This window comes from Penicillium robsamsonii (assembly GCF_028829455.1).
Source record: "Penicillium robsamsonii strain IBT 29466 chromosome Unknown utg000004l_segment0_segment0, whole genome shotgun sequence".
Lineage (NCBI taxonomy): Eukaryota > Fungi > Ascomycota > Eurotiomycetes > Eurotiales > Aspergillaceae > Penicillium > Penicillium robsamsonii.
In genome coordinates this window covers 400,405-425,417 of record NW_026643222.1, presented here as the reverse complement: position 1 = coordinate 425,417, position 25,013 = coordinate 400,405, and the positions used below count along the sequence as shown (strand labels likewise).

The 25,013-nt window shown below is 45.3% G+C and overlaps 10 protein-coding genes across 10 annotated transcripts; 5 read left to right on the top strand and 5 right to left on the bottom strand.

Moving 5' to 3' along the window:
• Positions 1-56: 56 nt before the first annotated feature.
• Positions 57-1,556, bottom strand: N7447_007642 (GDP-Man:Man(1)GlcNAc(2)-PP-dolichol alpha-1,3-mannosyltransferase; the record flags this gene model as incomplete). Its single annotated transcript, XM_057231904.1, has 2 exons — positions 57-664; positions 722-1,556. 2 exons carry the CDS (start codon positions 1,554-1,556, stop codon positions 57-59), a joined length of 1,443 nt encoding a protein of 480 aa, XP_057083669.1.
• A 1,262-nt stretch (positions 1,557-2,818) lies between these two features.
• Positions 2,819-4,831, top strand: N7447_007641 (copper amine oxidase; the record flags this gene model as incomplete). The annotated part of the gene is made up of 1 exon (XM_057231903.1): positions 2,819-4,831. The coding sequence occupies one exon, from the start codon at positions 2,819-2,821 to the stop codon at positions 4,829-4,831; it is 2,013 nt and encodes a 670-aa protein (XP_057083668.1).
• Positions 4,832-5,857: 1,026 nt separating this feature from the next.
• Positions 5,858-7,726, bottom strand: N7447_007640 (amino acid permease; the record flags this gene model as incomplete). Its single annotated transcript, XM_057231902.1, has 5 exons — positions 5,858-6,668; positions 6,739-6,907; positions 6,974-7,249; positions 7,315-7,391; positions 7,467-7,726. The coding sequence occupies 5 exons, from the start codon at positions 7,724-7,726 to the stop codon at positions 5,858-5,860; spliced, it is 1,593 nt and encodes a 530-aa protein (XP_057083667.1).
• Positions 7,727-8,480: 754 nt separating this feature from the next.
• Positions 8,481-9,055, top strand: N7447_007639 (uncharacterized protein; the record flags this gene model as incomplete). Its single annotated transcript, XM_057231901.1, is given in 3 exon segments — positions 8,481-8,523; positions 8,541-8,827; positions 8,906-9,055. 3 exon segments carry the CDS (start codon positions 8,481-8,483, stop codon positions 9,053-9,055), a joined length of 480 nt encoding a protein of 159 aa, XP_057083666.1.
• Positions 9,056-9,835: 780 nt separating this feature from the next.
• N7447_007638 (uncharacterized protein) lies at positions 9,836-10,054 on the bottom strand (the record flags this gene model as incomplete). The annotated part of the gene is made up of 1 exon (XM_057231900.1): positions 9,836-10,054. The coding sequence occupies one exon, from the start codon at positions 10,052-10,054 to the stop codon at positions 9,836-9,838; it is 219 nt and encodes a 72-aa protein (XP_057083665.1).
• A 1,882-nt stretch (positions 10,055-11,936) lies between these two features.
• Positions 11,937-13,393, top strand: N7447_007637 (CAZyme family GT90; the record flags this gene model as incomplete). The annotated part of the gene is made up of 2 exons (XM_057231899.1): positions 11,937-12,888; positions 12,951-13,393. The coding sequence occupies 2 exons, from the start codon at positions 11,937-11,939 to the stop codon at positions 13,391-13,393; spliced, it is 1,395 nt and encodes a 464-aa protein (XP_057083664.1).
• Positions 13,394-14,955: 1,562 nt separating this feature from the next.
• N7447_007636 (uncharacterized protein) lies at positions 14,956-15,764 on the top strand (the record flags this gene model as incomplete). Its single annotated transcript, XM_057231898.1, has 3 exons — positions 14,956-15,117; positions 15,167-15,411; positions 15,470-15,764. 3 exons carry the CDS (start codon positions 14,956-14,958, stop codon positions 15,762-15,764), a joined length of 702 nt encoding a protein of 233 aa, XP_057083663.1.
• Positions 15,765-17,336: 1,572 nt separating this feature from the next.
• Positions 17,337-18,298, top strand: N7447_007635 (uncharacterized protein; the record flags this gene model as incomplete). Its single annotated transcript, XM_057231897.1, has 7 exons — positions 17,337-17,357; positions 17,405-17,476; positions 17,542-17,607; positions 17,717-17,831; positions 17,891-17,994; positions 18,045-18,132; positions 18,186-18,298. The coding sequence occupies 7 exons, from the start codon at positions 17,337-17,339 to the stop codon at positions 18,296-18,298; spliced, it is 579 nt and encodes a 192-aa protein (XP_057083662.1).
• Positions 18,299-18,575: 277 nt separating this feature from the next.
• N7447_007634 (uncharacterized protein) lies at positions 18,576-21,900 on the bottom strand (the record flags this gene model as incomplete). The annotated part of the gene is made up of 14 exons (XM_057231896.1): positions 18,576-18,605; positions 18,655-18,667; positions 18,958-19,042; positions 19,090-19,211; positions 19,263-19,458; positions 19,510-19,611; positions 19,796-19,972; positions 20,033-20,210; positions 20,258-20,454; positions 20,508-20,740; positions 21,043-21,139; positions 21,390-21,435; positions 21,496-21,681; positions 21,739-21,900. The coding sequence occupies 14 exons, from the start codon at positions 21,898-21,900 to the stop codon at positions 18,576-18,578; spliced, it is 1,824 nt and encodes a 607-aa protein (XP_057083661.1).
• Positions 21,901-22,663: 763 nt separating this feature from the next.
• On the bottom strand, positions 22,664-23,482 carry N7447_007633 (Ty1/Copia family ribonuclease HI; the record flags this gene model as incomplete). Its single annotated transcript, XM_057231895.1, has 1 exon — positions 22,664-23,482. One exon carries the CDS (start codon positions 23,480-23,482, stop codon positions 22,664-22,666), a length of 819 nt encoding a protein of 272 aa, XP_057083660.1.
• Positions 23,483-25,013: the final 1,531 nt, after the last annotated feature.

Genomic DNA, 25,013 nt, shown 5'->3' with positions numbered 1-25,013 from the left:
AACTTGAGAAAAGTAGATTAATGTAAAGTATACCGATTTAATGCATGGACTATGAATTATAGCGCTTGAAATAAAATTGCAGCCATCACAGCAAGAACGGCCCCAATTAGACTGAGAATGACAAAGACTTGCTGCCACCCATTGAACGGCCTTCTTTCGGCTTTGAGCATGGTCGAGATCTCTTCTTCCAGCCTATCACCCATAGCAGTGAGCGAGAATTCCTGCTGCGCCCTGTTCTTGCCAGCAAGAGCCATGCGTTCAAGATCCTCTTGACCCAGTCCGTAAAGTGCCTTGTCCATCACAGCAGTCCACTCTTCATCTGCGTGGGCGTCCCGGAGCCAGCCCGTTTCGCCCTCGATAATCGTCTCAAGTGGGCCGCCAGTATTGGATGCTAGAACTGGGAGACCAACACGCATTGCTTCAACGGGAACAATGCCAAAGTGTTCGTTGATTGGTGTGTAGAGAAGGAGCTTTGATTGCGCCAACAGGGTATCTTTGAATGCAGTGGGAACAGAGAGAAGGAAGAGGACATCAATATTGTCAGGGATTGAAAGCGCAGATAGCACTGTCTTGGAGGTTGCGGTCCTCAACCCGAGACTGGTCGCAAGATCATCCAGCTCTTGGTGGTATTGAACATTCTCGTGGACACGAATATCGTACCCGCCTGCAAAATACCATGTTAAAATTTATCCAAATCGCAAAGGAATACACAAGTTCTTACCAGCAATCACCAGCCGCGTCCCTTTCCTCTTCTCCGTTCCTAGTCCATTATAAGCGCGAATCGCCAATCCCATATCCTTCTTGCGCTCGAAGCGATTGATGCTGAGCAAGATCTTCTTCCCGCCCCATAGGGGATCTTCTTCCACTTTCTCGGGCACAGGTACCCCGGGATCCATATCAACACACGGGTACACCACCTCCACATCACCCAACCGGTCCGAGCCAAAAACGTCACGCACGACCCCGCGGGAGAACCTAGAGTTCGCAACAACCTGATCCGACGCGCTCATCGCCCATCCTTCAAACCAATCAAACGGAAACCGGTACAACACCTTCGCCAAGCGAAGAAGTGAGCCGCCCTCATCTCGGCGCGCGAGCAATTGATCCGGGAAGTGACAATAGAAGAGGATGCGCTGACGTCGGGACTGGCGCGGGCGGCCGAAAGATTTCAAAAATGGCACACAGGCCGGTAACTGGTCCACAATGAAGATATCATCGCGGTCCTCCTCGTCGTCGGTGGTCGTGGTAGCTATCCCCCTTGTTCCAAGCTCGCCTAGTAGTGAGACGGTGAGATGTAGCTGGCGCAGCGCAGCCATGAGAATGTGGAATCGACCGCAGACATGGGCAGGGAATATGGTGTTTCCACGCACGCGGACGTCCAGCGTGCCATCGCGCGCCTCGTCGAAGCAGTGCGCCTTATCGCAGTGGGAGGTGTAGATCGTTACGCGGTGGCCTCGGTTCTGAAGAGCTAGGGCGACATCAATTATCAGCCGCTCGGCACCTCCAATACCCAGATCTGGGTGGATTATTGTCACATTGGACCGTTGGAGGCCCATGTTGAATTTTGGAGCTTGGAGATTGAAGCTACCGTTACGACAAGCTTGAAGACACGTGGGGTATACGCGTCATGTGATACAGATATCAGTACGGAGATAGCTAGGGTGGATTTTGTCTTGGCACTATGGCTTACGGAGTAAATATTAAGTGTAAAGGTGTACACAGCGACAATGAGCACACCGATTAATACATATGTCGATGTATATTGTTCGTTAACAACATTTCTGAGTGAGTCACTTCAACGGTGATCCAGCTCTATCTCTAGAACGCTGTTTCTTATGACCTCGAGAGAATGGTATTTTCCTGGGTCGCATAGGTCGCACAGATGGGTTGACAAAAATGATCCGGTGCATGTTGTGCTGTGGGACCAAGTGGGAATGGCAGGCTATCCATTGGAATTCCGAGTATACACTTTGCTAGGCTTGCTGGGGATGATGTTGGTGGACGAAGTTTCTGAATTGCTGGCTGACGCTGTTCACGCTGAAAGCTAGGTCGAATGGGTACTATGGCTCTCATGTGCATAGATATGATTTAGCCGGCATAATACTACGTACATCCCATCCATGTAATATTTTGGAGTTCCTCTACTCTCCTTTCCGACTCATTGCTTTAGCCTTTTAATCATGAACGATGCTTCCAGGACAAAGGGATGGGTTGAAGCATCACATCCTTACAAATTAGTTGGGTAGCTTCCTGATTGCTTGTAGAGAATCAGTCCGTTCTTCTCTCAAAACTCTACCATTCTAGACGACGGTGATATATGCTATCATAGTGCTTCAATAGCTCTAAAATCGTAGCTAAATGATTTCTAGGTACCTAATCAAGTATTATCTGTCCCAAAATTCTCATATCCACAATAGTTCTAATCAGTTTAAGTGGAGACCCCGGAAAATGGACTACGTTTTCCTCTAAGCCCTATACGGTAGTTGTCGGGAGACCCGACGCATTAACGGATCGAACCCCGAAATGAGAACAGGAAATAGCCTATGCTTTTATCAGTGTAGACTGGATGAGGGTGTAGGTAGCTGTATTAAGTCCTAATGGCCAGGCACTATATAAGAACATCTATATTCTGATGTCGCATTTCACTTTTCGAAAAACATTATATTTCTATCATTGCTAAGCAACACCATGGCTGATTTTACCACCGGACCGAGCAGCTGTAGCTGTAGTTCTGGAAACAGCCCTTTTAATGCTACCTCTGTGTATCCGCTAGGTAGGAGGCATAATATTGGCTAGCATGTTTGGAACTAAGAAACTAATGCTTCACCTAGATCCTCTGTCAGCTGCTGAAATCTCGCAAACAAGCACAGTCATTCGAGCGTCCAGCAAGTCGGAGGTCAAATTTAACAGCATCACGCTGTTAGAGCCCCCCAAAGCTGAATATGCTGCTTTCCGTGATTCTGGTGGACCGCGCCCAGCTAGACGGTCTCTTTCAATTGTCATTCCTCGCGGTACACAGCAAGTAGTCGAGGTCACTGTGAATTTGGTCTCACAAAAAGTCGAGTTTTGGCGGGAAATCAAGGATGTTATGCCTATCTTGACACTGGAAGATTTGGATGTTGTGGAAAGAATCTCCAGAGTTCACCCACAAGTCATTAAGGCTTGCAATGAACTGGGGATCACTGACATGTCGAAAGTCTTCTTCGATGGTTGGGCAATTGGAGTGGATGAGCGCTGGGGGTTTGAAAGACGACTACAACAAGCACTTGCTTATTATCGCACATCACCATCGGACAACCAATACGCCCATCCCCTCGATTTTACAGTCATTGCAGACACAGAGCGAGAGGAGGTCCTTTCCGTTGACATTCGAACTGTCAACGGAGAGCGAACCCCCATTCCGATGAAAGAGCACAATTATCTCCCTGAGTTTGCGGAAACAAGCCAGTACAAGTTCGACGTTCTCAAACCGATCAACATCACACAGCCTCAAGGAGTCTCGTTCAAGATGAGTGGAAGAGAAATCCACTGGGCCAATATGAAAATGCACATTGGTTTCAACTATCGAGAAGGACTTGTTTTATCCGACATCCGCATCCGAGATCCATACGATAATAGCAACAAGGACCGCAAAATCTTCAATAGATTAAGTGTGGTCGAAATGTTTGTTCCATACGGATCCCCTAAGAGCCCGCATCATAGAAAACACGCATTTGATATTGGCGAATATGGTTCTGGATTCATGGCCAATTCCCTGAAGCTCGGATGCGATTGCAAAGGTGTCATTCAATACTTAGATGCCGTCCTCAACACGTCAAGTGGTGCTCCGCTACTCATTGAGAATGCGATCTGCATACATGAAGAGGACAACGGTCTGCTCTACAAGCATACAGATTTCCGTGATGGACGTGTGATTTCAGCCCGAGACCGAAAGTTGGTGATCTCCCAGATTCTGACTGCCGCAAACTATGAATATGCTTTCTATCACACATTCACGCTGGACGGAACGTATAAGCTGGAAGTCAAATTGACTGGCATGTTGAACACCTATTGTCTTCATGAAAGTGAAGAATCAGCGCCATTCGGCACAGAGGTTGCTGAGCGTCTTGATGCACAAAACCACCAGCACATTTTCTCACTCCGCATTGATTCAGAGATTGATGGTTCCAACAATACTGTCATCCAAAACGATGCAGTCCCGATCGATGTTCCGACCGAGCAGAATCCATATGGCAACGGATTCATGGCAAAGAAAACGATTTTCAAAACCGCTAAAGATGGCTCTGCCAGCTATTGCCATGAAACCTCTCGAACGTGGGACATTGTGAATCCGAACATCGTCAGTAAAGTCTCTAAGAAGCCTGTCGGGTACAAGATTGTGAATAGTCAATGCCCCGCGCTTCTAGCTAAACCAGACAGCGTCATTGCAAAGAGAGGATCGTTTGCGCAGAAAGCTCTTTGGGTACTTCCATACCGAGACTATGAGCTATTCCCAGCAGGGTCTTATGTGTGCCAGTCCACTGGTGACTACCATCCAGAAAATATGACCATCAGCGATTGGGTTGCTCGCGATGAGCCAATCGAGAATACGGACATCGTCTGTTATGTTCAATTTGGGCTTACACACTTCCCGCGTACTGAGGACTTTCCCATTATGCCAGCGGAGCCTGTCAGTGTGATGTTACGTGCATCCAACTTCTTCGAAAAGAACCCTGCGCTTTGGGTGCCGCCATCAGAGTTGGATGTAGATTCATCATCTACGAATGCTAACTCGGATACTGGAAGGGACTGTGTTGGACAGGGCAAGAGTACGCTGATACCCAAGCTTTGAGTCTGGGAATGTCCGCAAATTCTGAGCCTTGATATGAGTGTGAGGTATGAGTGTCTCTTTCGCATGACTGAAGCTCTTATCTGGGAATAATTAAATTAAAATTCGTGTTATATGTGGTCCCTTGTATCCTAGAAAACGCATGGGTTTTCAATGTTTCGTGTAAGGAAATGTAACTGAATAAAAGCCTGTGACTGTGCACTTGATCTATATATTCAACTCCGACTAGACGATGATCCTTGGTTTAAATGTCTGATCCTAGGTAAAAGTGAGTTATCATATCCTAGTCTATTCCGATGTCAGCTGTTCCCAGCCCATCATCGACTGGGAGGAAAATTCTAGGGATTGCTACAGAAAGGAAGATATATGAGAGACACTCTGTGATTTTTATGACACGAAGTGGGCGGAGAGAGAAAGAGGGTATATGACAGAAATCTATGGTTGACGAATGTATACCGTTCTGTACGTAACCAGGATATAACTCTTTAATATATGTGCCTCGCAAAAATTCTAGAATTTAAGAGAGCTTTTTAACTGCAGTGCAATAAGCTTTGGTTTGGAATTTCCATAGACCGAAAATCGACCTGTTCAATCACAAAATCCTGTTAGCGAACTACCTGCGCACAGCTGATATCTTGTTCGGCTGGTCCGCAATCACACTATAAAGGATGATCGGGCCATCCGACACTTTCCGACAAGCCACCAGTTACTCCTAATCTAGGGATAATGTCTATAACGCTCGTGGCTTCGTTCTCTTGTGATAGGTTGCTAGAGCCCGATTATGTAGAATCATCTAGTCACTAGGTTTATTCCTTATCAACCCCATGGAGACTTTGAAGGATTACTTGTTAACCTAGAATTCTAGATGAGTGTCTTAGAAGTCATTATCTTACAACATAAGCCAATAAAAGGTTTAAGTAATCCTTTACCAAGTGACTTGAACTGAGAATATAGTAGATACTACATCAGACAAATCAAAGAGAGATTATGCCGAAGCATCTTAATGACAGATGCGTGTGACCCATTCTATCATGCATGTGGGACAATGGTTACCTCCATATTGATATTCTCCAAGATAGGTACGTCAAACTTGTGTCGTCCATAGAAGAAATAGTATACACCCCCAAATAATAGCCAAACTACCATCACAGCAGGTGAATAGTTAGCTGTCCCCACCGAAACAGGCATAAAGCTTGGGAAGGTGCTGAAGATGACGACAACGATGATCCAGATAATGCTAATGACATTAAGCATGACCCCTAATGTCTTGCCCAGCTTGAAGAAGCCGTAGGTTCTGGGCCGAGACTTGCAACGGCCATAGACCAACATGTAGATGATGGGCAGCAGATACGACAAATACATACCGATGATGGCCATAGAAAGAACAGCGTTAAAAGCCGTTGTGTTACCCAAGTAGAGCAGCCCCAGAAGCATCTGCAGTGTTGTAGTAACAACAATGCATCGGACTGGGACAGCGGCCTTGTCGCTGACCTTGCTCAGGTAGTCGTGGCAGGGTGTGGCCTTATCACGAGCAAAGGCCCAGAGCGTACGTGAGGTCGACGTCGTGCCAGCGATGGCCGCGGTGTAGGCGATGAGGATAGGTGCCAGGGCGAGCATGGCACCCCCAAGGGGCGAGCCAACGGCATCCTCGTAGATCTTAAGGAACGGATAGCCGGTGGGGCTTTCTAGAAGCTCGTCCAGTGAACTGGTTGAAAATAGGATAAGAATCACGTAGACCAGACCGGTCAAGCCGTTGATAAGAATTGATCCAACCATGGCCAGGGGAACGTTGCGCGATGGGTTCGGGATCTCCTCGGCAATATGGCAGGCAGCATCGTATCTAGACGAGTTGTTAATCACCATAATATTCTGGGTTGAACGATGCATTATTGCAAGGGGGGATCACGAACCCTAAGAATGGGTAGACCGTGCTGAGTAGGCCAACGAGCCAGGATACGCCATCGCTCGCCCATCCACTCCGATTGTCAAAGTCCTTGAAGACAAACGAGGCCGTGTTCTTGGGAGCCATGATGGCCAGGGTGATGCAGGTAGCAAAGAAGCCTCCCACATGGATGATACCTTTTGACAACAGTTAGCTTGGCTGGCCTTTTCTTTTGCTGTTGACCAGGGGAGGGTAATGAGCACCTGATGCGTAGTTTACATGGGGCAAGATCCTGGAGCCCACAGTGTTAACAAAGGCGGCGTAAAGCACCACGGCCCAGTAAAACAGCATACCCTGCCATTGCTGCGGAATGTAGGAGTCGTCGTTCATGATTAGAAGCCCCTGAGTTTGCAGCCCACCAGAAAGAGCTGCAGCTGCCGTCAACAGGATTTGGCCACCGACTGAAATCCATCCCGTGAACCACGCGGCAGACTTGCGAGAAGAGACGGGAGAGAGAACAGCCACCCAGTAGTATTGGCCTATCCGGTGGTCAGTAAATCCAGTGGATATATAGTGCGACGGGGCAGCGGTGGTGTTGAGTTACCTCCGGCTGTTGGGTAGATAGATGCGATTTCGGCCAAAGACGACCCAACGGCAATCGTGCACAGAAATGAGAGGACGCTATCACCGCGGCCATGTCAGTAATTTTATACGACAGACAAGACATACGACGTCGTTCTCGATCCTGGTACTGACTAGTTGTACAACAGGCAGGGCGCACCTCCCGACTCCAGGGCGGCCGAGATGACGGCCGAAACAGCTTCCCAGGTTGCGAGGAGACACATGCACAAGGACGCAGCAGACGTCAGAGAGAAGTTTCTCTCGAGGACCTGGTTGTGACCAAGATAAGCAAGCTGCTCAGCATCTGATTTGGTATAATGCTTTTCCGCAGGATCGTTCCGAGTATCGTCCACGCTCCTCCGGTTGTCTATTCTGCTCTGAGATGCAGACTCCATCTTGTCAAATGGGTGTCGAGTGACAAGCCTTGGGGGGAATTGGTGATGTGGTTCAGGAGCGATTCAGAGGATTATGTCAAGTTGTAATCCCAAAAGAGTAGGTTAACACAGGTGGAATTTTATAGTAGCAAGACACGTCGGATATTTATTAGCGATTGCCCAAGGGACCGAGCACGCCGCGTTGTCACACATCATTGGGGCATGGGCTCAAGTTATCAGCATAGTTTAGGCTAGCTCGTTGCGTATGCATATGATTCGCAAGGACCACCCCAGGCTACCCCAGAAAATGACATGCCCCACCGCAGGGAAACTGAGCGATGGCTTATCTCGTTGCGAAGCCAGAAATAGATTTCGGAGAACCCGCCAGCATCCAGTAGCTGCCGATATAGGCTCAATCATTGAGGATTAGATTCTATCGGGAACTCCGATATGTTAAAGGCGAATGGGATACGTAGAATCCCTGTAAGCCTGTCTTTGCTGGAAATTAGTTGTAATGGTGAGATTAAGGGCTCCTAATGAGATGGCGATTAAAAAGGCGAAAGGGCTTAAGATCGTTCATCGACAGAAGGTGGCCTGTCGGCTGGAGTCCGAGTTCCTTGATCCTAGTCCCTCACTTAATAAAGCCACGGCACATGTAGCATAGGGCTGATTTTGGCCGGAGACTTCAATCGCCACCACCCAGCATAGGGGACCATTCACATTTAACCTCGATCCATCGAGAACGCCGGCGAACTGATAAATTTCTTCCATGATCATGGCCTTCAAAGCTGTCTCCCTCCGGGAACCGCGACCATCTGGTCCTTAAGCCACCCAGGGAGAAAGTCTACGATCGGCCAGACGGTGACAAACAGACCAGACCTACTCATTAAATGCCAGCTCTACCACGACGACTATGGTTCGGGTCACAAAGCCACTTATTCAGAACGGTACCTCCAAGTGCGGCGCAACCCCACCACCAAGACGAGAAAGGCGTACGACCGAGCGGACTGGGAGAAGATTAGAAAGGAGGTCCAGGAGCTCTTCGAGCAACCCGGGGAGCTAAACTCAGCCGAGGCACTAGACACAGCCGTGGAGAGTCTTAAAAGCAGGACCGCGAATGCGGTGGACAAGCACACACCCGATCTGAGACCTTCCCCGTATTTTAAACGATAGTTCAATGCCTACCTTAAAGCCTAACAGAAAGATGTGAACTGCCTACGGCACAAGTGGCAAGAGAGCAACGCTAAAGTCGGACGAGCCGACTACCGCACCATGGCTATGTTCGAGGACATGCGCCAGTCACGGCGGGCATGGACTCGGACCATTGAGAAGGCTAAGGAATCCCATTAGAAGCAGTTCCTACACAAAGCAGGTGAAGGGAAATTATGGAAAGCAGCGACGTACATGAAACCAGACTCCTGGGGTTACATTCTGGCCCTTAAGATCGGTGACAGGGAGCTACTTGACAACGCGGAGAAAGCTCAGGCATTTATGGGCTCGTTCTTCCCGTCGATACGCCCACTCCTCACTGCTTGACCTTGCCAGAACAATCCGGGTATGGTTTGAATGATGACCCTTCCTAGATAAATTTATAAATAGGGTCAACCTCTTTTGTTTGCCCTCCGAATATCGACCGTCTCATTCCCAGGGTTTTGCTATGTCGGCAACAAATTTGGCGATCGCTGGTTTGCCTGGTCTGGTTATATTCTCGCGCTTACAGAACAGAATATCCCTGGCTTTTGATCAAATGACAGAAGTCTGACTGTATTGAAATGTAGGGTAACAGTTTATTGGAACTCTCTAGCCAGCAGGAAAAACGAACATAAATAGACAAAAATCACTAGTCAATACTGCACTTTTTGGTCGGGTGGGAACCGACGTCTGAGGAAATTCAGGGTAAATTACCGATCGGGTGGTTTAGTACTGTATCTGACGGGGTATTTGGACTCGGTATTTGACAAACTTTATTTTACCTCAAGATTCCTGTGCCTTTCCGATACACGTCTGTTAGATAACCTATATGCTCATGTCTAGAATTACCTTTGATGAAAAGACATGGTTAGGCTATAGAAATCCCAAATCGGGACTACCTGCGTGATCCGGTTGGCTTTGCAGCCGCAGATCAATACATTAATAGTCTGGAAGATGGGGCTTCAATTCGTCGGATAATGATTGGACCTTGTCGCTGACCTGGCTCTCTGTAGTCTCTGCGGCTGCTACGGCTGCTATGGCATATATTACAGCAGTAGGACCGTCTTTTATAACATTATTAGCCTCATTACTGGCTGTCTTTCCGACGTCGAATGCGTCTGCGCCGGCGATACTGAGGGAGCGACGTAGGTGGTGCATATCAATTACAAATTCAAATCCCGGAAGATGGAGATATAGAAACACGAGAGTATACGACTAGCCTAGGAAAGACTATGAGATGATTGAAGTGTCACCTTAAACCTGGCCTTTTATAGCAATATATTCTGGTAATTACAGTCCCAGGCTCCTATATAACTATCTAGTGGGTCTGCCCGGAGATAAGTGCTACACGAATCAAACAACAGAAATAAAAGCTAGATACTAGAGAATGATAAGTAATAGAAAGGACAGAAATTTACCGGAAACCTACAAACAAATAAAGAGTATCGTGAAGATTTATTGCTCTATGGTGCGACTTGATTAGGATATAAGTGGGAATTTGTTAGCCTCTAAAGTGGACAAAATTTGACTACATGGTGGAGGCCATGAATCTAGGAGAGACAATGGCCCGCTAAGATGGGCATACAAGGACAATTAAATTTAGTGGATAGCTGGATAACCCCTAAAATTGCTAGAGAAACGTAAATTAGCACTAGCCCTAACAGCAGGGTCAGACCGATGATCTCACAATTAGGAAGTTATATCTGAACCTGCAGAACCTGGCCACACCGAAGGACAAAATTGGTAATTAAAGCGATATACTGGCTGTCTTCAGGAGCGAGTGAGTCTAGCACATGAAGATCCCGGTCAAGGAGTTCTCAATTACGGATGTTTCACTAACGGCTCCAAGATGCTCAGGTGTCAATGTACAAGCCTTTCCTTAAGATACAGTAAGTTCACTGCTTCTGGGGGAAGGGTGAAGGAGGGATATCAAGTAAAAGGATGGTGGGTATTTCTTTGAGAGATCAGCCCATTCTGAGCTCATTGGAAAGATCTTTGAAAACAGTCTCTGTTTTCCGAAGCCACGCCGATATCTACATGACCCACCTGAGCCGGCGCTCAGTCGAGCCTTCACCGCAAATTTCAAGGCTTCATACTCAGTACCTTTACTATGTGTAGCCAACAGAGTCATCTCTTCACATCGTTGCTTTCATTATCCTGCAGCCCCAAAGAGTAGTATTGCTGGCCCTTAGACGTTACCAGACTAGCAATGATATATCCTAATGCAGTTCCAAACATTTGAAGTGCTAGCTCGAGCGGTAAGGATTGAAATCGATTCTACTGAAGATACTTTTTGTCGAACTTCATATGCCGCGTGAAGGAGATGTGGTGGAAATGGTGGATACACGCTAGGCGTTGAAAAAGAGGATGAAACGATTTGTTGCAACGGTAAAGCATATTATGAATAACATTGAGTAACATAGAACCCATGCAAAGCAGGTAGAACAAAGATAGTAATGATAGAGTAATATCATGCCTCAAAAGGAGATACTGAACTACCGAGTCGACAATTCTTGTCCCTGCAGATCATTCCTGTGACTATAGTCGAAAAGCTAGACAAATAAGTTGCTGCCTGGATCACAATTTTCCGTAGATTATCTAGCCTGTGAAGGAATAAGCCGCAGCCGATGAATGCCTGATTTTGGTGGCACTCGGTGCTTGTGTTTGCTAGGATCCAGGGCATAAATACCCTGTTCTCCATATACTGAATGAGCAGAGATTTCTTTTTCCTCTCTCCTCCCTCTAACAGCCATAAAAAAAATCCCCCAGGTACCCCAATACTCATAGTAGATTTTCCGCATGTTGTTCAAAATGTGGATCGAATGTTGCTAAAGGACGCCAACGAAATACCTAAGAAACGCCGCAATGGAACAAGCTAGCCTCAACAACGCAGTATCGAAAAATGTTTCGTGGCTGCCTTGATCAACCCTGTCATCTTCCCCTCTTCCCACTGTAGACAATCTTGAAGATAACTCTTCATTCATCTCCAAACAAGTTCAAGACACTTCCAGAGCCTGCCGTGCCAGTCAGGATTTTCACAATGACAGCCTCATTCCCTATTCGCCCACGATGCTTGCCGCTTCTGTGCGTTGTAACCGCGTTTTGCTTTATCGCCATTATTGCTGTTTGGTTTGGCATGAACTCCGACAGGAAATACATCCACCCCATTCTCACGCAGTTAATCCCCGCGGGACACTGCACTTGCGAATCCTCCACCATCTTTCAGTGCTCGACATGCCTCACCTGCTACGAACCCGGTCCACAAGCAGACACCTCCGCCTCTTGGTCCTTTGAATATACTCGCGACGGCCGAAATGAGGCCCTCAGCCAGAACCAATGCAAAGCTGCTTTCCCCGGATTATTTGAGGATGTCGCGCGTGGTAGCAAATTCTGGTCTTCGCATGGCCGCCTATCGTCTGCAGAACTAGACGTTATCACGATACAGCATGGTATGGCGCGCGCATTCATCGCTGATGGCCAACTATACGTTGTTGAGGCGCGGCCTAAGAACGAGGACCACCGACGGAAAATTCTAGGGACGTTAAGCTCAATCCACCGTGCGTTAGCTGCCGACCAGGAACGAGCTTCTAGACGCCACTTTGAGTTTGTTTTCTCCGTGGAAGATAGGGTCGACGATGTGACTAACTCGGAATGGCCTGTTTGGGTCTTTTCGCGGACTCCTACTGAAGAAGGTGTTTGGCTTATGCCGGATTTTAGCTTTTGGGCCTGGGATAACCCCGACAATTATATGGGGCCTTATGATCAGGTGGTACAACGAATCGAGCGAATGGATATTATTCCCTGGCTAGAGAAAACGCCGAAGCTAGTCTGGAGGGGTAAGCCTAGTTTCGCGCCAAAATTGCGGCACGCGTTGATGGAGGCCGCTAGGGATAAGTCATGGGGTGATGTTAAGGAGGTTGATTGGGACACGGGTTTTAACGTCCTCGGGATGGAAGACCATTGCCACTACATGTTTATTGCGCATGTTGAAGGTGGGTTCGATTTTTTCTTCTCTACCGAGACACGGGAACACTACTGATAACACACTGTCTAGGTCGGTCTTATTCGGCTTCACTAAAATACCGGCAAGCCTGTAATTCGGTCATTATCGCACATAAACCCCAGTTCATTCAGCATCACCACTATCTTTTAGTGGCGGACGGTCCCAACCAAAACTACGTCGAGGTTGAGCGCGATTTCAGCGACCTATCTGAAAAGATGGACACCCTGGTTAGCAACACCGAAGTCGCTAAGCGCATCGCCCACAACAGCGTAACGACCTTCCGTGAGCGATATCTGACCCCAGCTGCTGAAGCCTGCTACTGGCGGTCACTGTTCGATGGCTACGCCGGTGTGTGGAACGGAACCGTGGAGCAGTCGTCCGAAACGATGGACCGCGAACGAGGATTACGATATGAATCATTTGTCCTTCTGGAGAGTTTGAAAATGTACGAATTCGAGGCTGCTATGACTGGACAATGGCAGGCTGCACTATAAGGGTACCAACCAGGGTATGACAGACTACATATAACCTACCCAACAACGATGTGTTATAGCTAACATCTTGCGACGAAGCCAGGATAGCTGTGAAAACCCAACATCAAGAGGTCCACCCATCAGGACTAACTTCAAATCGCCAATCCTCCGGGAGGCCGTCGAACCAGGATTCAGTAAATACTGTCAAATACCGAGTCTGCATACACGGTATATACACATGTAATATATGCTACGCTAAGCATACCAGAGGGTTTATGAATCCTCCATTGTTTTGATTAGATAATTAGTTAACGTATTTCACGACCGAGTGGTCCACCTCAATTGTATATATCTCACGTACGTGGTTGTAAAGCCGGCGAAGGGCTTCTTCGTGGAGGGGAGGGAGGTGCTTTATCTGCTTCCACCGGCTCATTCATCAATTGAGAAGCTTCTTAATCTGTTAAGTCTGGTTCGGCGGGTATCTGCCTCCGGGATCTAGTTCTCTTTTACTTCTGCTTCTCGTTAGCGGCGCGTAATTCGCTCACTTCTTCACAAGTGCTGCGGATTGCATAGTGATCTGGCAATGCCTTTGAAACATGGTTTATAGCAGAATTAAGAGGACTTAGAGGGCTCCTTGATCTTATATATAAAAATTAATTAACGAAGCATACTTTCATAATTAGACGTAGTTAAAGGCGTTTTTGGTCCTAATCACTACCCCGGCTCGGAGGGGGGTAGGTGTTCGAAGTCGAATATGGTCAAGTTTATCAATATGATTGATCCGGTTCCGCATCTTGGTTTTAACCATTCGACCGTACGCACGTCTTAACACCGCAAAATAACCGATAGCTAAAGGTTATAAAAGATGAGATGAATGCGCTGGCATATAGATTAGTATCACCTTATTTTACTCGCAGATTTCATTATATTTATGTGTTAAATGACTTCCGTGGCCGTCGAGTTGATACGCCCCCTTCGTACGTAAAGAAGTATGTTGTACTAGGAAAGAGCTTTTAAGCTAACGAAGGCTAATCTCGTCAGGGGTCCAGCCGTTAGGACTAACTTCGAAGCTAAGCCTCCGGGGAGCTAATCTGCGAGAATCCATAGAGTACCCATTTTTGAAGAGATTCCTCTTCACCGCTTAGGCGGCAGCGTAAAGAGGTTTCCTGTGTTTTACAACGACGTGCTGCCTCACGAGGTGAGATTTCTTGATCCTTAATAGCCTTAATAGATAAGATCCTACCCTCTTGCTGTATTGGATTCCTAGAGGACTGAGAACGAATTGGTGGCATAGTGGTTAAACTAGGATCCAGTTTATGGGCGCGTTTAGGATGCGCTCGCATGTGAAACATGTTAAACAATTAACTAATTGGTAGCCTATTCAAGGTCGGCTATTTTAGCTAAGTCCCCCCAGGCAGACTAATTATTCAAGGCAGCAGTGTTGATTCCTTTCGGGCTTGGCATCGGGCCGTCAAACCAATTGCTTAATAACAAAGACCTTATCTTCTGGATCTCCACAAACCTCATATTTGATTCTTACACTGTAAAACCAAGAAAAGAAACATCAGAAAATGTGCCAAAGAATGTGCCAAAGAGTGTGCCAAAGAATACGTTCCGCCAACAAACACCCGCTCGCTAGAGCTCGCAAGACACAGGTCCTTATCTCGGTGGTTTCGTGGCCATGCGCTATCGCCGCCATCTTTACGAGTCGCCAAGGCCCTCAAGCATGCATCCAGCTCATTGCAGTGAGTCTTCCTCGCCTACTACGATAGAAGACCATCTAACAATTCGAAGATCATGGTTTCTAGCACCATGCCTATATTCATGCTCTTCGGGTATCGCAAATCCGGAAGTCAATCTTATTCGCTCCTTGAAATCGCTATTGATGGCTTGGTCGCATTGCTCCTGATCGGGGTATACATCTCCGGAATGATCCTCCTTGCTACTCAACGGATTAGTGAATGGGAATCTCCCTGGGACTACAAGATTGCCTATGGTCTTCCCCAGGTTTACTCTAACCTCTCATGTATCATCCTCGGGTAAGTCGGTCCGGCAATCAAATATCACCTGGTCTTTTAAATATACTAATCCCCCTAGTCTATTATATTTGCGCACCTTTTCTCAAGGCTTCTTCCAAAAATGCATCATGCCTATGCTCGAGGCCCACCCCGTCACCTACACCCTTTGCCCAGCCTGTGACCAATCTGTGGATGTTCTGATGACCAAGAGTCAGGATGTGACCATGAGCGCGGCAGAACAGGAAAACCCTTTTGGCTCGACTGATAGTCTTCGGGGTTTGTACTCTGATGATGTTGGGTCCCAGCTGTTGCTACCCGAGAGCCCCTTAGACATGGAGGGTAAGCAGACTACTGGGATTGTGTCCAATAGCTGAAGCTTTGGGATGCCATGAACTAAGCTCTGATGGATGCAAGGGCCTAATCTTTTGACTTGATGCAGAACAAAGCGGCACCATCAGAACTAAGTCTCCAGGTGACTATACGAAGAAGCAAGTTGATTTCCAATCAACATGCCATGCTATATATATAGCCTCACGTATCCCCTTTGGAATAGCGATTAATTATTATTCTTCTGAACTAGAACAGACCGATCCTCATAGAGCCTACTCAGTAGACAAATGGGAAAAGGTCAATAAATAAAAGCGAAGATCAGAGATTGCGCTACAATTATTTTGAGTTCACGATTTCTTTACTTCAGGGGAACTGCAGGAAGTATGTTCCGATCTGTGGCGCCAAGTGGCTGAATCGGCTTCCAGCGTTGTATGACCAATCAGGTAGTTGTGTGTTCAATCGGCTCGATCGCGACTAGTCAATTAAGCCGGGAGTTCAGCCGATTTTCGAACATTACCTTAACCGCTGTTCCGAGCTGAGTGACTCGAAAAAGGGTAGGGTCCCCAGAAAATTTTTGTGGGGTGAAATCAATAAAAGAACTCGGAAAAGGAGGCACAGTACTTGCATCAGAATCCAGCTATAGTCCTCACTGATATACTAGGGACAAAGCCTATTGGGCAATCAGCTATAGTAAAGCTAGTACCTAGAGAGGTATTTCCAAAGCCGTGTTTTCGACCTGGCAAGGCCATAAGTAGGGCAACAGACATGAAGGAAGATTATAGATTTTGGTCCACGGGTAGGCGTACAACAGTGTGCTCGCGAGAGGTATCTTACTAAGTCTCGGTGTTTGGTTATTAAGTTCTGGCTATGCAAAGGCCGAGATGGGGAAAACACCTCAGCATGCCGCAGATGATTACTGACGCTGATAAACCCTGCAATATAAATTACCCTCACATAATGTGCAGTACTGGCGTAGTCAATTCCTATCCAAGCCAAGTCTTCAAAAGTCGACCCTTCCGAATCCTATCTCAACCATGCATTTTCATACCTACCCCGATTCATTGACAGATGACCAAAAATTCCACGATGACATTCCCGAGAATAACTATTGTTATTCTGCTATTTCAATGAACGTTCTTCCATGTGACGGTGAAAACCCGTTTCTGCCGACGAAACCTCCAATTGAAAGCCGTCTGAACAGTAAGTATATCATTATGAAGGCAACGGTTATGTGCTAAAGTCCTCGAAGATGCTTGCACTGGAATCAAAAAGCATGAAACTACTCCAAAAGGGTTTTTGAGACACATTTCCATAAAAAGTGGTGGAACCTACGTAGTGGGGTCCGGCAAGAGAGGAGGGAGAGAGTTGTATTCGTCAAGAGGAGCGAGCTCCCAAACTATCGTGACTACAGCTGGCGGTGGACCCCCTGGAAGACCTGAGGGTGAACCCATGCCTTAGGCAGCAATGTCGGTTCTTTGTTTACATTACATTACCCTGCCTTAGGCAGCAATGTCAGTTCTTTGTTTACTTTACCATACATATGACGGATTCACGCATTTTCATCTCTTACATTACATCTACCCACATTACATCTACCCGCATCACATACGATCAATATGGTGCGGTACAGTCAACATGTGAGTTTAATTCATGCGCATATGACACGATAAACTAATAAATACAGAGCTCGTATCAGTGGTATATCACCCAGCGGTCTGCTGAAGGCCTGAATCTCCCTGCCCTCCCAGTGCCTGATGTGAGTGAAGTCTTAAGTGTTTTACTAGTATTTTACTAGTAAATTGGGACTGACTTATGGCTTAGACCCGTGGTTACACCCCTCTTTACCTAGGCGAACGTTTTTGCCGTGCTCTTAACTGTGGAAAAGACGTATGTCACATTCTTTCAAGATTCCTTCAACATTCCTTCAGTTCTTTATTAATTTACTAGTATTATACCATATAATACTAGTAAATTAATTATCTAACGCTGTTTTTAGACACCGGCAACGTCCACTAATAACCTGCGGAAACATTACGCTTCGAAGCACCCTGAGTTGATTCTGAATGCTGCGGAAGGTCGACCTACAACTGTGGAAGAAACTGCGGCAATCGGTAAGTGTAAAGTGAAGAGTTTTACTAGTATCTTACTAGTAATTTACTAATAAAATTAGGATTTTATACCGCTTTACGTGATGCCTATGATGCCCGGATTGCTGCCGCAGTAGAGGCCGCCGCCCTGAATAAACCTGCTATTCCCCGTAAGAAGGATGGTTCTGTAAGTGGAGATTCTACTAGTTATTTACTAGTAAAAACTAATCAATATAGATTCACCTTACTGAGATGAGGAAGCAAGTTAAAGCGCTTCACGGTCAGGTTCCATGCGAGCCTTGTAAAGATGCGAATGACCGAGCTGGTAAGAGTGCCCGCATTTATACTAGTATTTTTATATGATTAACTAGTAAATAGGCTGCTGTCGTCTGGAAAATGCGACTCGATGCGATAACTTTGAGTACTTCGATTCCGATGGTCAAAGTGAGGTTAGTGACCCGCCAGAGGAGGAGAATGATGGAGAAGAGTAAATTACTAGTACTTTACTAGTATTTCTTTTGAACATAAGTGGCGGTTCTATGACATTTTTTTAGCTGAACTTGAAATTCAAAAAGGATATCTATCTATACAGAAGTTACTAGTAGATTATTTTATTTTACTAGTATTCTTTTAAGAATAAGTGGTAGTACTAGTAGGAGGTAACTAGTAATTTAATCCCTTAATTTCTATTTAATATTAAGTAGCTTATTTTCTTGCTCTGTAAGCTGTTCTTGAAGCTTTTGAATCATCCTACGTGTCTCTTCGATCTTATCTTGGTGGAGAGAATTTGAAGAGGTTCTAGAAATATAAGTTACTAGTAAATTACTAGTAAAAGGGTTGAACTTACGTGGAACGTGTGGCTGGACGATGTTGGACGCTAGTACTTCTTAAGCGGCCTCGACGTGGTGGGCATGGTGTGCTTAGTATAACGGTCGGTGGTGTGTCAAGATTGATAACTTCTGAGATTATTGGGAGTCGTGAAGCCATTCTATACTAGTTAGTTACTAGTAAAATACTAATAAAGCAGATAAACCTTAGTGATGGAGACACTATAACTTGAGCTTTGTTAAGTGGCTTCGTAGGTGATTTGCGAGGGGACTTCCTTGGTGACTTAGTCCGACTCCTAGCCCTTTGAATTGTATGGCTATACCCTGACGAGTTATACCCATAAAGCTCTTGATCCTCATCTGATATCTCATCATTGTTAGGACGGTAGCGATTCCGTCGTTTTGCCTCTATTTTTATTAGTAATATACTAGTAAGCTACTAGTAGAAAACGTACCTTCACGCCGGAGACTATTACTAAACCTTGTTACCATATCATCAGCATGGTAGGAATGCCTTATACCAAAGGTAGTACGTGCAAAGTGTTGTGAAACGTCAGTTTGATCGAGGACTCGAGACCTAGGGTTAATTAGTACTAGTATTTCACTAGTAAAATAGTAGTAAACGTACTTTAACACTGCACATAGGAGTGAATCTCGAGTACCCATCCGGTAGGCTTTATAGTGGCTTTGCTCCACTGCATTCGTATGGCTTCGTGTTTCTTTATAGAACCTCGGGTCTATTAAAGAAAGACTCCCACATATACCACCTGCGATCACATCAATTTGCTTATGCCGGACCCATCCAGCGAGCTCTGGGGAGTGTTCTTAAGTCTTTATTAGTAGGTTACTAGTAAAGAACTAGTAGATTTACTTACCTGAGATCAAATCGCCTAGGGTATAGTAGTCATCCCTACTCCCACACTCCATTAAAGCGATAAGACGCGCTCGCGCTTCATGATGCGAATTATCTGCACGCTCTGGTATTAATTTATTTACCGTGCGTAAGAAATGGATCTTACAAAACATAAGAATATGCCTTGCATGCCATCTCCAACCAAGAAGTCGACCATCGATTTGACGTTGAGTTTCATTTAGAACTTTGCCAAGACCTTATACTAGTAAGTAACTAGTAAGATACTAGTAAAATAAGGAGGTACGTACCTGTCATTTGCTTTGGGCACATATCAATAACAATAGACTTGATCCCACTACCATGTAAATAATGGAACTTCACTGGAACACCAGTAACACGGGTAATCAAATTAAACGCAGCTGCGAATATAGTAGTATACCCTGAAGTGGTCTCTTCGGTAGTAAATACACGAAGGAGGGTTATAACTAGTAAATTAGATAGTTAGTACTAGTAAAGGCAGAGAGATTACTAGTAAATAAACTTACTTTTCCCGTGGTCAGGTAGAAATGTAGCAAAAATCACCTCGTTAAATATCCCTTGAACGCGTTTATACGACATATCAACCTCCCATGAATCAAGGGAAGCTAATAATTGTAATTGTTCATCAAGTGCACAAAAGATAAAGGTCCCTCTCTCGTTATCAATGATCTCGCGAATATACTCCTTTAAAGATATTAGTAAGATACTAGTAGTTTACTAGTAAAACGTACCTTTGTATGTGGATCCTTCGCTAAAAGATGATAAATTCCCCCCATTTCTCTCCCAAGGGGGTAATAGAGGGCTCGTTGCTTTTGTAAGATCGTAGTGAAAATCTCTCTATTCGCAAAACTATGATGGAGTTGACTGATTGTAAGACTGCCATATTTTGCGCAGAATGCACGGAGCTCAAAGCTTCGAAGGAAAAAACCTAAATAAGAAGTTAGTTACTAGTATTTTAGTAGTAGACTACTAGTAAAATACTTAGTGAAAGATCAGGGCTTCGCATCCTAGCAAGAAGGTTTGAAATTCCTTTAATTAGTTCGAACGGAGGCTTGCTAGGAGGTGGTGGTGGATGGTTATGAACGCCCCGAGAGACCCAAATTGCATAGGGATGCTTTATAGGATCTTTAGGTATAAAAGCCCGGAATTGGACCTGGCACTTCGGCGAGCTCTTGATTAAATCACCACGACCGGATGGGTGGATAGTGCCTTTACTAGTAAGTTACTAGTAATTAACTAGTAAAGGAAACACGTACCACATTTTAGCGCTCGCGATCGATGACTATGAAATGTATCACAGTGCTCTTGGGTATCAGGGAATTTGCGTTTTTCAAGGAGATCTATGAGAAGATCTAAATCAAGATTTGACCGTTGCCATTGTAGGCTTTTATAGAAATGGTCTCCACGTTGATCTTCTGTCCAATTTCGACATTGTATATGCGAGATAGTAGATCCTGTAATATCCTAGAAGAAATATATTAGTAGGTTACTAGTAAGTTACTAGTTAATCACTTACTAGATGACGATGTTTTTGGAGTTGGAAATCACAGGTTTCATCTGACTTTCCACAGGCCGTTTGATTTTGGAAGCCTCTTTGGATAGTGTCGTAAAATCTAGAGTATTATTAGTATAAAATCTACTAGTATAATACTAGTATAAATACTCACGCGACTGCCATCCGTTGTTTATTCGTTAGTACTCTTCCTCCCTGAGTATCCTTTTTTGCTGTAAGGAGTTTATTTATTAACTCTTGATCAACCTTTGTATGGTATAGATTGCGGATTGAATCACTAAGGTAAGCACAATGCTTAATCCCTTGGCAATTTGAGGAAATTTTAGTCACATCGCATTGGAGAAAGGTACACCAGGTATCACGATTCTGGCCATCCCGTTTATGCGAATATTGAACCTAAAAACGTTAGTGACTACTAGTAAGATACTAGTAATTAACTAGTAAAAGCTTACTTACATGCTGCATTGCCTCCTCTTTCTCCTCTATACATAAACCCTGAAGGTTCACAACATAGGCATATCCTTTTGGGTCGGTTTGTGGATACTCTGGAAGCATAGGCACATATTCAATTTCCGAAGCAGAGATCGGATTATAGGTACCGCTTGTTAACGGCGTCTGTGTCCGATTGTCTCCTTCGTAAATCTAGAAAATAATATTAGTAAATTACTAGTAAATTACTAGTAAACCTTTATAATATACCTGAAATTCGTGTAACTCGTTCAATATCCTCTCATCTTCATCTCTGTTTTCCATCATGTCCTGCTCTGTAGTAGGAGGATCGGTAGCGTGAGGTTCAATATCCATAAGCTCTTGAAGCTTAGAATTGCGGAATTTAAACCAAGTTGATTCGTATTCTGTCATCATGAAGATTTAGACAATAGTTTAAAAAAAATAGTGTGTACAGAATTAATATATATATATATATATATACATGAAGTATAGCATTATTTCTAACCCTTGATTATTTACTAGTAATCTACTAGTAAATCCCTCAGAATGCAAACCCTTGATTCCTTACTAGTAATTTACTAGTAAATCCCTCGGAATGTATAACCCTTGATTCCTTACTAGTAATTTACTAGTAAACCCCTCAGAATGTATCCCTGTCTACCTTACCATACGGATGACATAATACTCATAAATACAATGATACTAATATGACAATACAGAACACCATGAAATTAATGCCTAAGGCATAGGTTCACCCTCAGGTCTTCCAGGGGGTCCACCGCTAGCTGTGGTCTGCAAACTATCTATCTAGCAAGGGTTGATGCCTGAGGCACCAAGGCTCCGACCACCACAACACACCCCCCCAGGCTCAACAACCCGAGGGGATCTTCTCTCACAATTTGCTTCCTGCAGTTTAACTTACTTGCTGCATAGCCTCTTTTGCCATCATTACCTTATTCATGCGCTCAAATATCTCTCTTCCGAGTGGTTTTGTAAGCGCATCGGCAACGTTTTCTTCGCTTGCGATTAATATCAACTGTATGATACCATTTCGCACTGCGTCCCTGACAAAGTGATATCTTCTGTTGACCCACTTCGCTCCTTTTGTGTATGTATCGCTCTTCATTATCGCGACTGCATTATCACTGTCTGTGTGTAGCATGATTGGAAGTGGTTATTTCTCTCCTAATTGCTCGAGTATTTTGAGTAGCCAGTAGCACTCCCTGATTGCTGCGTTAAAGGCGATATACTCTGCTGTGGAGCTGCTTCCTGCCACGATATCCTCCTTTCGCGATGACCAACTGATTGGGCCTCCTGCGTAGAAAAAGATAAATCCTTCCGTGCTTTTCCCGTCCTCACAGTCTTGATATGAGGCGTTAACGAAGCCAATAAGGTTTGTGTCATCCTTTCCGAGGAGTATCCCGAGATCAATTGTGCCTTTCACATAGCGATTGAGTTGTTTTAATGCTTCTTGATCCTCTTTTCTTGGTGCAGACGCTCTTCGTTGGAGTTTGTTGACTGCCACTGCAATATCAGGGCGTGACTTGTCGGTTAGCCAGCCTAACTTTCCGATATCCTCCACGTACGCCTTTGTTTCACCAGGCGTAAGAGATGATTTATCGGTCAGTAATTCCTCCGACTCTCGAACGTCTTTTTCGGCGGGATTCCTGGTTATTTCCGGTGATTTGTATGAGGTTTTCATTGGTAGATAGACCTTCGTCGCTTCCTGTAGGCCTGCCTTCACGATTATCTCCTCTGCATATGCCTTCTGGTAAAGGAAAATGCCATTTTTGTTCCGTGATAGACTGCTTCCCAGGAACCTGCTTGGCTTGCCGAGATCTCTGTATTTGAATGGAATAGTCTGTTTAAACCATTGGACTTGCTCCTCTTCTCTTACTGCGATCAGCGTGTCATCGACATAGAGAAGTAGCCATATCTGTCGCTCTTTGTGGATTAGGATACAGGGTTCATCGACCAGTGGTTCGAATCCCATTCTCCTTAGTTGTGTAATGATAGTTTGATACCATAGATGACCTGCCTGGCGTAGCCCGTAAAGTGCTTATAGGACGAGGCATACCATTTCTCCATTTTCGCCAGCGATTTTAAATCCAGTAGGTTGTTTCATGTAGATCGTTCGTCCGTCGATGACTGCATTAAGATATGCGGCTGTGTAGTCCACTTATTCGAGTATCATTCCTTTCTTTGCCATAATGCTTAGGAATAACCTCATCGTTTCTCCACGTGCGACTGGTGCAGTGTTCTCTGTGAAGTTAAAGCCTGGGCGTTAGCGGTTTCTATAGATAACCCATCTCGCTCTGAATTCTAGTACGTTATTGTCTTTGTCGGTCTTAAGGTCGAAGACCCACTTTCTAGGTAATATTGTGCTTCCTGGTGGTGGTCTCTCCACGATCTCGTAGGCATTTGCTGCCTTTAATTTGCCGATTTGGACCTCTGCTGCTCTTTACCATTAATCTTTGAATTCTGACTTCATTGCTTCCCCGTGTGTACGAGGGATTTTGACTCTCCACGACTTCAGTTGATCACTTGCTGGCGTAGATCCTTGATCGGGTCCTCTTTCTGTTAATGAGAGGGCGAAACCCACACCGAACGGCGAATTCCCCTAGTAATCACTTGGTAGAAGTCCTATTTCTTGGTCTCCTCCACTTACCACTGTCTCTTCTACAGCGCATTGTGCTCCTTTATCTCTTCGTCCGTATTTCCCCCACGTGATATCCCCGTATCTCTCTGGAGATTTACCCTTTATGGTTCTCGGCGATCGGCGTGGACTCTAGGGTTCGTTTTGTACGGTGGGATGGACGGTTGGACGGAGAATTTCTGGTGGATCTAGGCGTGCTGGATTTCTTAGTGTCACTTCTTGTGAATCTTCCTGTTCTTAAAGCTCTTGGTTTCCCTGTTGTGCCAGCGGAGAAGGCGTTGGAGAAGGGGTTTCTGCTTAGTCTTCTGGTAGGGTAGGGTATGTGATATGGTATGGGATTTGTCGACTTGCTTGCCCCGTGATTGGGGGCGATGCTTACTGATGAGTGATTTGTGTAGGCGTTTCTGGCGTCCTGCTTCCTCTTAGCAGTTGTAGTCGCTCCTCTAGGGTCCCTTCCTCTGTGTTATAGAATAACTCAGTTTCCTCTGTCTCCGAGAAATGCTCTTCTCCTGGGTTAACATGCTGATTTAGAGTTCTTGTGGCTTCCCTGATTATTTTGAATAGAGGCTCTCTAATGGAGAATTCGACTTTCTTCTTTGGTGGTCTATCGATGACTTCTTCTCCGATTTTAATATCGCTTACTCCATCGTATGTTTATGGACTTCTTCGTTCCCAGAAGACGACATCCCTATGGATTATGATCTTCTTGGTTTCTGGATTATAAATCCTGTAGTAATGACCGTTATCACCCTCGTATCCTACGAGATATCCGATCCATGCTCTTGGGTCCATTTTTGCGCTTTGAACTCGGGTTTCTTTGGGGTTATTCACGTATGCCTTTAAGTACCATACCCGGAGGAATGATAGA